This window comes from Protobothrops mucrosquamatus, unplaced genomic scaffold, assembly GCF_001527695.2.
Source record: "Protobothrops mucrosquamatus isolate PMUCROS unplaced genomic scaffold, P.Mucros_1.0 scaffold1192, whole genome shotgun sequence".
In the NCBI taxonomy this organism is placed as follows: Eukaryota; Metazoa; Chordata; class Lepidosauria; order Squamata; family Viperidae; genus Protobothrops; species Protobothrops mucrosquamatus.
The window spans coordinates 113,531-126,868 of NW_015387404.1; the positions used below are offsets into that span (position 1 = coordinate 113,531).

At 40.4% G+C, this 13,338-nt stretch overlaps 1 protein-coding gene across 1 annotated transcript in view; it reads left to right on the plus strand.

The window, feature by feature from the left end:
• Positions 1-2,625: 2,625 nt before the first annotated feature.
• The window catches only part of LOC107291825 (FGGY carbohydrate kinase domain-containing protein-like), a 78,850-nt gene continuing 68,137 nt past the window's right edge, over positions 2,626-13,338 (plus strand). The window contains exons 1-3 of the mRNA XM_015820858.2: positions 2,626-2,745; positions 5,470-5,681; positions 7,039-7,130. Of these exons, the coding sequence (XP_015676344.2) occupies positions 2,626-2,745; positions 5,470-5,681; positions 7,039-7,130 (424 nt within the window). The remainder of the gene's footprint in view (positions 2,746-5,469; positions 5,682-7,038; positions 7,131-13,338) is intronic.

Below are 13,338 nucleotides of genomic sequence, written 5' to 3' on the forward strand. Positions count from 1 at the left end.
GTAATCTAACTGAACACCAGATGCCGAAAATATGATTTTGCCTACTGTGCTGCAACAAGATAATTCTGTCAAAAGAGTTTTTCTTTCTCTCTGTGTAGGACCAAAAGACTTTCCAAGCCCTTCTGAAGAAAAATTTGCTTTAATATGCACTAGCATCATTAGTGTTCCTTTTGGAAGTTCAGCCATGCTCAGGTTTCCATGCCAATTTTCTTTCTTCCCCTTCCTCTACTCCTCTAGAAATTTAACATCTTGTTCAATTTCCGACTGTTTATGTACACATTTTCTGGAAGTGATCTTCCTTCACTCTTCTCAACCTCCAAAATTAGTAATCTCTTGTCACAACTATTCAGAGAGTGGGCTTTCAAATGCCAAATTATCCCCCTAGTCCACCATTTGTATTTTGACTCTAGCTTCTCACCACGATCCGCATATATACACTCCAAATGTGTATGAGGCTTTCTAATGCAACTGTTTACAATTTTGACTATGAGTCCTCCCTTGCCACCAGATAGCTTTAAATTATTTGGGGAGTGATGATGAAGGATATTAAGTCAGTTCCATCGAAGCTCAGGAAGCAGAATATTCCGCTGTTGGCCAGTCTGGATATAACAACAAACCGTGATTGGTTGGCATTTTGAGGCAAGTGCTAAACTAGCAAAAGCTTAGGAAATCTAAAAACAATTCCGAAGTGTTCTAATTTTAACATTCATTGTGAATGCTCAAGAAAGCTGGAAAGCCTCTAAATTCTTTAATATTGCCACAAGCTGATTCAATTGTAGGGGACCAGTATGCTGTTAGTGCAATACCCATTCCAAGCCAAGGGATTATTTACATGTATTGCATGAATTTCCTGTTGGGACTGATTGTGGTGGTGAGAATTTAACTGGATTGAGCAACTGTTAAAGGGAACTTGGGATAGAAAATTTCTCTTGCTGTTTATCCCCTTGCCTACAGCATTATTTTACAGGATGGCTATTTTATTTCCTTCTCCAAAACATTTCCTCACTCGGCATTCCCGTGAGAAACTTCAAATATTTAAGCATGCCTATAATATGCCAATCATCAAACGGGCACCGTTGAAATGTTCTAGGGACAGTATTCCCAAAAAAACCCAGAACAGATTACTTTGATTTCAAATGATAAAGGAATACATTATGGTCACCATAATGTATTATTCAAATTCTTTTTGATAAAGGATAGTAAAGGACGACATCAAAACTGATTCTGGCAACCTTAATACGGTATTTGCTCCAGTGGAAGTAGAATTTACATTTTTACTTATCTTAATATCTGCCCTCCCAGAGAATTGAAGAGCCTTGACCTTGCTATACTTTAAAAGGGTCTTAAAACATGGCTATCCCCACAATCCTGGGATAAGCCGGGGCAGCTATCCATCTGAACTATGTGGATTATTTATGATACAGGTAGTCCTCAACTTACACCACTCATTTAGTGAACATTTGAAGTTACAACAGCACTGAAAAAAGTGATTTATGACCACTTTTCACGCTTATGACCGTTGTAGCATCCCCGTGGTCACAGGATCAAACTGACCTACTTGGCAACTGGCATGTATTTATGACAGTTGCACTGTCTCTGGGTTATGTGATCCCCATTTGTAACCTTCCCAGCCGGCTTCCGACAAGCAAAGTCAATGGGGGGAAGCCAGATTCACTTAACAACTGCATGTTTCATTTAACAACGGTGACAAAAAGGTTGTAAAATGAGGCACAACTAACTTAACAGCTTCCTTGCTTGCTTAGCAACAGAGGTTTTGTGCTCAGTTGCAGTCGTAAGTTGAGAACTACTTGTATATGTTTGATCCTCCTTTATGATAGCCTTTGAATAATTATTCTGCTTAACGTACAGTGCTGTGGCTCTGTTTTTTTTAAGTTGTGAGGTACCTGGAATTGCTGATGAATTTGGCTGGCTTTAAAAATCGAAATAATAAACAATGTATATGCCGCACTCTATGAACACTAACACTTCGTTTAGGGTTTAGCATGTGAATCTGACCTAAAATCAGTAGTAAACACTCCAATTACCTCTCTGGTTTATGGATTACATCCCTCCCTTCACTCCAGTCTGTTACATACCTCCTTGCTGAACTACATATATTATTTCCAAATCAGATGTTAGAGGTCATATCATGGAAACTTGTAATTTCTCATGATGACAGTATCTGGACTTGTTTTGACAAGAATATTTTTTATGATTGCTCTTGCACAAGCAAAAGGCTGGAGCACAGCCTGTACTCTTGATCAATAAAACATGCAACTTGTTTGTGTGAAATGCACATCTTTGCATAAACGAAGATGCCAGATATTTCTAGGCGAAAGATACGGCTTTCCAAGATACATATGGTCTCACTGTAAGTGAAATTCAACGCAAAAGGTTTCCCGAACTATCTGAACAACAGAGCCGAACGTATTTGTGTGGTCCTTAGAAAAAATATTAACCCAGAGAAAGAGACAGAATTGTTTAATTAGCTTATTGACACTAGCAACATTCCCTCTAGACAAAAATTTCACACTGCAAGTCCTTAGAACACTTGGCATTATGGGGCACTCGCAAGCCGTAACACCTAGATTTCTAGCTTTTATTTTTACAAGAACAATCGCTGACATGTTGCATGTTTGCCTAGAAAAGAAAGGTTTGGTTAAAAATATACCCCCTGATGTGAAGAGAATCCAGACTTTGAAAATAACATCTCAGAAATTAAATGTTTTGGTGCAGTTTGGAGCGGTAACAAATAGAAGCCAAACTTCATACAACAGGTATTACTTGAAGCAGTTTGGCATGTGTTACTTAGAAATTAGTGTAGTGCTGTGAAAAGTATCCAAATTCTTACAGTATGTCTTTACCTAGAGGGCAGAGCCTAGGAATAAAGCAGCAAGGCATACTGATTGGCATTAGATAATGAGAACCAAGGATAGTATTTCTTGACTTCTTACATTTATTTTCCTTCCAAAATGGTGATCATGGCTAGCAATTCTTTGAGCTGCCTTTTGACTGAATGGGAACACTTCTATCTAATCTTAATGAAGCATCATTTATTGTTGGTCATCAATTCATGAGTTATATCAAACATTGTTTTAAGATTTAACAGTTTCCTTGAATTTGCACTCTTCAAGCTTCTAGCCCAGTGATGGTGAACCTTTTAGAGACCGAGTGCCCAAAAATCGGCCCGGCCTGCCCGTTCCACTTCCGCTCCGCCCCCGCCCAACCGCAGGACCACCCACTGCTTCCATGGCCCGCCGCAGATTGCCCAGGTGTCCCAGGAGCGCCATGGCAGCCATGCCCTCCGCCCGTGTCCCGCAGCATCATCTGCGCTCGATGGGGCACAAGGGCGGAGTCTTGTCCCTGCTGCCCGGCTGCCATGTCCTTGGCTGCGCTGCTCCGCGCCAACTGTGCTGGGGGGTGACTCTCCTCTGGGGGGGCTGCTGGTGAGGAGGGGGCCATGGAGGGAGGTGGGTCTGGGGCGATGGCACGAGTGCCCACAGAGAGGGCTCTGAATGCCACCTCTGGCACTCGTGCCATAGGTTTGCCACTACTGTTCTAGCCAATATACTGGGCTTCAAGTTAACCTACCCACTTCTCCCCTCCCTCCCTCTCTCCCCCTACTGCAAATGATATTCCCTAGAACTATATAATGTTAAGCAGTGCTAAGACAGAGAAAAAGGGTATGGTTAAGTGGTAGATCCCCTGCTTTCCATGCAGGAAGTCCAAGGTTGAATCCCTGGTTCTTCTTCCTGGAGTGAGTAAGACTTGAATCTGAAAACCCTAAAGAGTTCCTGCTAATCTACAATACTGAGCTAGAGCATATTCCCTTTCTAGAATATGGAGTATGAATCCAGGAAGTTATCAAAAATATCCAGGATTTTCTTTATACTACTGCACTGAGCTTCTGTCAAGGAATGTGAAACACAGCTGCAATGCATGCATAAAAGAAAACTGGGGGAAACTGTAGCAGCCTATGCTATGCGCACAAATTCCAAACATATTCCATGTTGCAGCATTCCCCTTCCCTTGGGAATAATTCCTGCAGATCCTCAAACTTAGATCTCCTTGGTTTCACTCTTCTCTTCTTTGCAAAGCCTCCAGAATGATGGAAAAAAAACAACATTAACAGAACTCTTTCTTTACTTCTGGAAGAGTTAAAGAGACCAGGAAAGGCAATATAAGGATAATGTTTTGGGAGAAAACAGTGTTGTATTCATCTAGCCTTCTTCTGATCTTTGGAGAAGCAGAAGACTTTGTCCTCTAGTGCTGCCAACCTGCCTCCCTCTGCCAGATTTACACCCATACTTAGGGATAAAGCAACAGAATAAACTCTGGTTTCCATGGCCACTTGGCTGTTTATTATCTTCTTGGATCAATATGACAATATTAAAGGCTTGTCAATCTGCCATCCAAATAAGCAGCAGATGTCTCAATTGACATAAACTGCTCGGCATGAGTGTTCATTTTTGACATGGCACGATGGAAAGGCATGGATTGAAATCGTAGTCAAGCGAGACAAAAATTTCAAAACTGCGTCCCCCATGGATTCTTTGGGAATCACATTCATACTTTTTTAGATTTATGACTGCTGTAAAACATTTTCAGTGATGCTTGAGCAACTTGCTTAGGTGTGGAATGCAGTTTGACCAGCGTGTGGTTGAACCTATTGCTCTCTCCCAGCAATTTATGTACCGCTACTTCTAGGGTTTTTTTTTTACTGTTCACATTTCTTTGTATATATTGTTTTAACCGTTATCTAAACAAAATGGAAATGTACAATAAGTTGAGTATTAGCAAACCTTCATGGGGAGTTGGACTGTAGGCAATCATGAATATCTCTATTTTACAGGTGGACCCTCTCCCCAAATGCCTCTGTATGGATACAGATATACAGTATACACTTATTTTTCCCTCGGTTCTTCTACTGTATCTCTAAGGTTGCATGGCAAAAAGTAAGGCATATGGTGTTGGAATGTTCACTGATCTTTCTAAATCATTTTCTCTGTTATTTTAGAAGACAGGTTATAAAAGAGCATTTGAAACTACTCGCCGAAATATCATACTTGCGTTTGACAGCACTCTGTACTATGTCACTATGACTGCTCACTACGAAAAGCACCATCCATCTGATCAAAGCTCAGCTGCGAGGAATCAAATGCCTCTGTGACTAATATGGGCCTATTAAGCAGCTACAAGAAAAAATACCCCACTTTTCTCATGTTTTCCTCTGCTACCCCTTTGATCACGTCTACATATTGTGCGCCTATTAAATGTGTGGTTGAAAATGGTTACAGTCTCATATCAGGAGAATCTGTCAAAAGGTTGTATTATGATAACAGCAGATATAAGGTGCTTTATTCAAATGATGATTACAAAGCAGGGCTCCCAGGTTAAAAAAATAACCCAAGTCCACAAGAGAGAACAAATAGTGTTCATTATATTTAACTTTTACAAAATTCCCTGCAGAAGGTGATCTACATGTCTGCTGAGAAATTGGAACAACTACAGTATAATAGATTAGCTCTAAAATTGTTGTCCCGCCTCACCTCTTCCAAATCTGCAGTGGATGTGAAATTTAAGGTATTGGTTTCACTTCAAGAGTTCAGACAAATGAACAAGGTCAAAGAAGGTCTGGCCAGAGATTTAGAAGCAAAGTCCAGGGAAGAGAGGATAAAGGAGTTAGTTGTGTTTAACCCTGGGGAAAGAAGAGCGAATGGGAGTATCTGAATATATGAAAAGATATATATTCCAGAGCGTGGACATGTAATACAGGTAGTCCTCGACTTATAACAGTTCGTTTAGTGACCATTCAGAGTTACAACGGCACTGAAAAAAGAGAGTTATAACCATTTTTTACACTTACAACCATTGCAGCATCCCCATGGTCACATGATTTACATTCGGATGCTTGACAACTGGTTCATATTTATGACGGTTGTAGTGTCCCGGGGTCATGTGACCATTTTTTGCAACCTTCTGACGAGCAAAGCCAATGGGGAAGCCAGATTCACTTAACGACCGTGTGTGTTACTAATTTAACAACCGCATTGATTCACTTAACAAGGGTGACAAGAAAAATCGTAAAAGGGACAAAAGTCATTTAACACATTTCTCAGTTAACAACATAAATTCTGGGCTCAATTGTGGTCGTAAGCCGAGGACTGCCTTTAATGGATTTAAGTAACTGAAAAGCAGATTCTGGTTGTTTTTCTACGCGTGCAAGCGGTTCAACTTGGGAGTTATTTATCCAGGGAAGGTGAGAGATTCTGCTTCACTGGATGTGTTCAAGTAGAAACAACACGACCATCTTCTGGAATGCTTTAATTCAAATTCCTGTACTAAGCAGGTGCTCGGCCTTGGTCCCTAGATGGCCCAAGTTGCCCCTTTGAACTCTTAGGGCATCAGGAACGAGGCAGATTGATTAGATTATACTTTTGATTCTCCCAGACACAAATGGAACCTTCTAGCTAAGGAAAAGTAATTTCTTGGCATCTCAGCTGAGGCTGCATCCTCCAGTTAGATCATGGGTGATAGCAGTGCTAGAGGCTGAAGCAAAGTAGCCCCCATATCTGGGGCTCCCCATTAATGTCTGAATCCTTCACCAAGGCCAAGGAGTGTTTACTCAAACAATAATAAGCCATTTAGAAGTCCCAAGTTTCCAGGTAATGTTACATGCAATTATATTTGATGACAGGAATAGATTTACATAATGGTGAGCAACTGGGTGGACTCTTGCAAAGATGTTCTCTTGACACTTCTGCACTTCAAAGGGCTGATTTATGAAAGGTGCCCTGGAGAATCCAGTGTTAGAGCCGGGTTTTTAGCATGCCAAGTTAAAATTACTGAGTCTACTTTGTAAAACAAAATACTGAAAAAAGCCAGTGTTGGGAGATTCCCTCTCTCTCCCTTTATGGACGTATCAAAAGCAACTTTAAATTGCCTTTGTCCACTGATCGCAAGGCAACCAACAATGAATTAACAAGATGCTAAAGCAACTGTCAGTGAACATCTCATTAAACTGCTCTTCTTTCTTAGATATGTAGCTGTTCCCAAAATCCAGCCCATTCATATTTGCTTAGCTTGCCCTCCAGATACAGCTATCGGATATTCTACGAAAAATGAGCAATGTAATCCAATGCATGCTTGTCTATTGTGAGGAAACTCCAACTGAATTTAAGAAGTCTCTTTCTCACAAATGGATATTGAAGTGTAGCTTCTTAGAAATGGGGATTTAAATAAATGGCACAGTTAAGCAGTACGTTAAAAGAATTTCTCTCTCCCTCTTCCCTTTTGTTGCCCCTGAAGAAAGACTAAGTTCAGTTGAAATTAAACTGGTGCCCCAAAACATCCAAGTAATTGTCACAAAATTAATACAAAACCCATTAGCACTTTACATTCCTGGCTTTGTCCTTGTTCCATTATCTATTGTTTACTCCTGCCCCTAATTCCCTGTCGCTTTCTGTTTTACCTTGCTTTTCCACCAACATAAAAAGTTGCGCCTGAGAATTAGAAGCATATCAGCTTCTATTCAGATGTACTGGGTTTTTTTCGTGGCCTTCCATATTTAGGATACAAGGAATGGCAAAGTTAATACTCAAAAGCCTTCATGAAGCTAGCCTCTCCTGATTTCTTTCTCAACCTATTGAGGGTCACCATGGACTGCTACATTTCTATTCGGGAGGCATTTCATTCAATCTTCAGTATAAATTCTACATCTGCAGGAAGCCATTGACTCACAACCATTTTGCCATTTTATTTAGTGACAATTCAAAGTTACAACTGCATTGAGAAAAGTAACTTAGGGTCTTTTCACACTTACAACCACTGTAGCATACCCATGGTCATGTGATCAAAATTAGGACGCCTGGCAACTGGCATGTATTTATGATGGTTGCAGTGCCCCTGGGTGTCATAACCCCACCTGAGCCCAGTTCGGAGGAGGAGGAGCTGGAACCAGGACCGTCTGACAGGGATGGCACGTCTCCCTTGGCATGTTTGGAGAGGCCAGCAGCTGAGAACGATGCTGTCCCAGGCCCTCAGGTATTGGGGGAGGTGATTGACCAGACAGAGAGTTGCCTGCCTTCACAGTCACGGGAGGATTGGCTGCTGACAGGCAGTGGTGCTGATAGGCAGCAGATCCCCTCTGATGAGGAACAGCTGCCTCCTCCACTCGATCCAAGGGCACGGAGAGCAGAGTAGGAAGCTCAGAGAAGAGCTGCAAGGCTACTCGGGAGAAGGTTGTCCCACCCCTCCTCACAAGGAACACTGGAGTGCAGTGACTTATGGAGAAGCCGTGGGGAACAATGGTTTGTTTTGGCTAATACTCCCCCGGCTTGGACTCGTGCCTTTTGCCTTGCCTTGCTTTGAAGACTGCTTTTCGCCTTTTGCTTTGCCTATCTTTGAGGACTGCTTTCTGCCTTTTGCCCTGGACCTTGCCCTTGTCTTGTGGACTTGCTTAGCTGGCTGGACTTGGAACCTTGGACCTTGCCCTGTGAGCATGCTCCTACTCTGCGGACTTTTATTGGTAATATAGGGGCTGTTGTTTGGGGGACTGAGGGTGGCTGCCTTCAGGGTAAAGTGGGGATGGAGCCTTACGGTTGCTGAAGGGCCATTGGCTGAAACATTTATGGAGAGCATTAAAGGACTCTCTAGAGGCCTTCCTTGCCTTAACCACCTGGGTCATAACACTGGGTTATGTGATCATCTTTTGTGACTTTCTGACAAGCAAAGTCAGTGGAGAAACCAAATTCATTTTACAACTGTGTTACTAACTTAACAGTTTATTTTTATTTATTTATTTATTTTTTGGATTTATATCCCGCCCTTCTCCCGTAGGACTCAGGGCGGCTGACAATCTATTTAAAATACATACAAAACAATACAAATTTAAAATTAATTAAAAGGAATATTTAAATATTTGTCGAATTTTAAAATATAATTAAAACCCCCCTAAAAATTACCCTAGGCCAGTCCTGCAAGCTGGAATAACCAAGTCTTGAGGGCGCGGCGAAAGGAAGGGAGATCAGGGATAACCCTGATCTCTGGGGGCAGTTCATTCCAGTTGCAATGATTCACTTAATAACTGTGGCAAGATGGGGCAAAATCATAAAATGGGGCAAAACTCACTTAACAACTGTCAGCAACAGAATGTTTCAATTGTGGTCGTACATTAAGGACCACCTGTCCTGCATGGATGTAAAGTAGCAAACTATTACAGGCCAGAATTTTGTTTGAAAAGATACTTCTCCAGAAGGAAGCTCCATGAAAATGAATCAGAATAGACAGCCATTGTACTCTCCAACTGGAGAAATTGATTTCTCCCCCCCCCCTCATCTCTAGTTTTTGAGGGTAAAAAAATGGTTATTACGTCTCAAATATAGTCTTGTAGCCCTGATGGAAAAAGTAAGAGTTAACATTTGCTTTTCTTAAAATCACTCACACCTCTATGATGCCCCTCAGTATGTATGTTCTATTATGGATCCTTTCTTCATTTCTCCAGAAATGCTCTCCAAGTAAGAGATAAATGAGAAGGCCCTTCCATGCCAAAGTGCTGAATGTGCACAGGAAATGCTTACTCATCACTACAATAGGTGACAACATGTTTGGCTTGACAGGATACTCAAAAGACTTGAACCTAGTCCAGGGGTAGGCAGCCTTGGCTCTTTTATGACCCGTGGACTTCAACTCCCACAATTCCTGAGCCAGCCATGCTGGCTCAGGAATTCTGGGAGTTGAAGTCCACGGGTCATAGAAGAGCCAAGGTTGCCTACCCCTGCCCTAGTCAACGAATAGAAAACCACATTGTCAAACTCGCTATATCTTTATATAAATCTGGGGTACAATCATGCTTGGAATATGATGTGCAAAATCTAATCCTAGATCAAAAAGCATGATATTAAACTGAAAAAGTACAGAAAAAAAATAACCAGAAGATCAAAGGTTGAGAACTTTTTGCAGGAGAAAAAGTTATAATGCTTGAAGTTTAGTGGTGGGACAAACAGGACTGATTAAAGGAAGCACTTCTCCAAACAGTTAAAAGTAAAATTTACTCCTTATTGACGACTATCAGTATGGATGCTTTTGAAAAAAAGAAGAGAGTAGACCCATTCATAAGAGGAGATTGTCAATGGTGAGTTTTCATCGGCTTCTTAATACCAACTGCTCCTGAGGAATCTATGAAAAGAAAAATGATACTGCACTATGTCTTGCTGATAGGTTTCCCAGAAACCAGGGGTTGCTTATTATGGGAACAGAATGCTGGCCTGATCCAGCCCTGCTCCTCTTACTTTCTTACTGTACGAAAGATTTTATCCTGCCATTCCTGCAAATTTGGTGTGAGAAGAATAGCGCAAATCCATTCTGTCTCATTCTCCCTTTCACAGCCCTGCAGTTCCTAACAAAGGCTGTGAATGAAGTGCACGTTGAAAAAAAATATACAGTTGACATGTTCCATATGGAAAGATACGCTTTTTCCCCACATGAACTTTTTAAGGAGCATATTGAACAACAAAGGGAATAATTTAAAATGACCCATTGTACACCCCTCTCCCCCAAAACCCCCTGTTGGTAGCATATCAAGTTCAACCAATTCTAGCATCTGGATACCAACTAGGCTCAGACGTTAATTATATGTAATGGTAAGATTTGTTTATACTTCCTTCAATTCCAAATGCTTTCTGAGGTGGGAAGGACAACTTGGCAGCAACCCAGATTTCTTTCTTTTTAAAGCCAGTGTTGCATATTTAACACAGCTGTTTTTCTTTCTTTTCTCTCCTGGCTAGATTCATTCATTCTTTGTGCTCTTTTTCTAAGTACCTGCCACTTACACTACTCTTAATAATGTCTTGAATTGATTTGTATGTCTCCTAGAGAAGCTGATCTTTGGACACTTTTAATGGGTGTGAAGGGTTTGCACTCAGAGAAGTCTTTGGGTTATTTCTTGAATATTGTAAGCAACAGAAACTTCTAGCTTTTGAACAATTGCACGTTCAGCTCTTGATAGGAATTTTACAAAGTTCTCATTTGAATGATGGATTCAACTTTCCCATCTCTTCCAAACCTGGATGGTTAGTTGGTTGGTTGGTTGGTTTTTTTTAAAAATGTTTAGGCTGGTTTCTAAAATACTTAACAAGTACAGAAATTTCTTGGAGCAAGTAAGGAAGTATTTTGGAATGCTTTTATTTAGCCTCAAAATATAGCATAGCCTTGTACTATATGCAGTGTTGGAATGGTATGTTTTGAGAACCCATTAGAGATAGTTCAAAATTTAAATACTAAATCTGGATCTTGATGCTACCTTGTGGCACTTCTAAGCTAGCTAATGATCAGAATGAGGTTTTTTAAAAGTATATATATATTGCTTTTCATAATCCGGATAATGAATAAGGTAGCTAACTAGCTAGCTAGATAAGAGGATGGATGGATGGATGGATGGATGGATGGATGGATGGATGGATAGATGGATGGATAGATAGATAGATAGATAGATAACAGTGATTTTAATGGAAAATAAAAGTCTCAACTGCATCAAGTAGTAGAATTTTGATAGAAATTATTATGAAGGGTGGGTAACAACAGGTAGCCAATCTCAGCTGAGAAAAAAAGCTTGGAGGACCTAGTCAGATCAAGTCAAGTTACTATTTGAGTAAGATGCCATCAGGAAATCTAGAATTGTAGGCTAAACTGGCCAGCTGATATAGTATAAAGCAAGTTGCTTCCATACTATTGGCAAGAAAATTAGATGGATATGTCTGTATATTATATATCTATATACTCCACAGTTCAATTGTGAACTATGTATACATTCTCTTCTATTTGTACATCTTTATAATCACTGGGAGTTGAGTTCAAATGAAGAAAGTCTCTACCATTACCCTTTTGCCCTAGGCCTTGCTTATAGAATTGGCCATGGCTTAAAAAAATAAACAGAAAGATATATTGATGACTACTGACAAATATGTTATCAAAGGAATGTATTCATATATCCTTTTCCTTTCCAACCTCCCCCCCTTCAAATTCTTGGCTTTGAAAGCAATCTTGTGAACCAGTCAAGATGCAAGATAATGCACACAAATACTGCATTACTTCAAGATAAGTCTCTTGAATTACTGAAGTTTTAAGTGGTGGGTGGGTGGGTATGTTTATAGGGAGATATTCAGATGAAAGAGCCAGTATTCTGGATTTTGTTTTTCTACTCTCTGAACCATAGAACTTACTTTGATTGTAATGCCAGCTGGGGAATTGTGATACAGCTGCAATTTCTAAAATTTTCTCTTTGTTTCATCTTGCTTTCCATCGTCTGCTGATCTCTTCGTAAACTGTCAGTCTTGAGTCTCCATAAAATTATCCGTCAGTTTGTGTATCAAGGAGGCTAAGCTTTGAATGGTAGATTTTGAAGAACACATTTTAAAATGTCACTGATAAAGACTATGCGTTTTAAGCCCTTCCCTTCCCTTCCCTTCTGCCTGATTACCTCATGGTCACAGTTATCTTCAAAAAAGGGGGGAAAATGGATCTAGGAAACTACAGACCTATCAGTCTCTTATCAATACCTGGGAAGATTCTGGAAAAGATAATCAAGCAATGAATCTATGAACACCTAGAGGCAAATAAACTCATTACTAGAAACCAACAGGGGTTTATCAAAAACAGATCATGCCAAGCAAATCTTACTACCTTCTTTGACAAAGTGACAAAATGCTGTGGATATCTTCACCAATGAATTAAGCGAGGAGATAGAAGAGGAACTCATCAAATTTGCAGACGACAACAGCAAACTGGCAAGAATAGCCCAAACTCCAAAAGATAGGCTCAAGATACAGAAGGATTTTGACAGACCTGAACACTGGACCCTATCTAACAAAATAAAATTTGTGGTGAGAAAAGTAAGGTTCTATATTTAGGCAAGAAAAATCAAATGCACAGGTATAGAATAGGTGGTACCTGGCTCAATAGTAGTAACTGCGAGAGGGATCCTGGAGTCCTAGTGGACAATCATTTAAATATGAGCCAGCAGTGTTCTGCAGCCAACAAAAAAGCCCACACAGTTCTAGGCTGCATTAACAGAGAAACAAATTTAAGACCATGTGAAATGTTAGTACCGCTTTATAATGTCTTGATAAGACTGCACTTGGAATACTGCATTGTTTGGTCACCACAATTTTAAAAAGATGTTGAGACTCTAGAAAGAGTGCAGCAAAGATGATTAAGGGACTGGAGGCTAAAACATATGAAGAATGATTGCTGGAATTGGATATGTCTTGTTTAATGAAAAGAAGGTCAAGGGGGTGACATGATAGCAGTGTTCCACTTGTGGGTTGCCACAAAGAAGTCAAA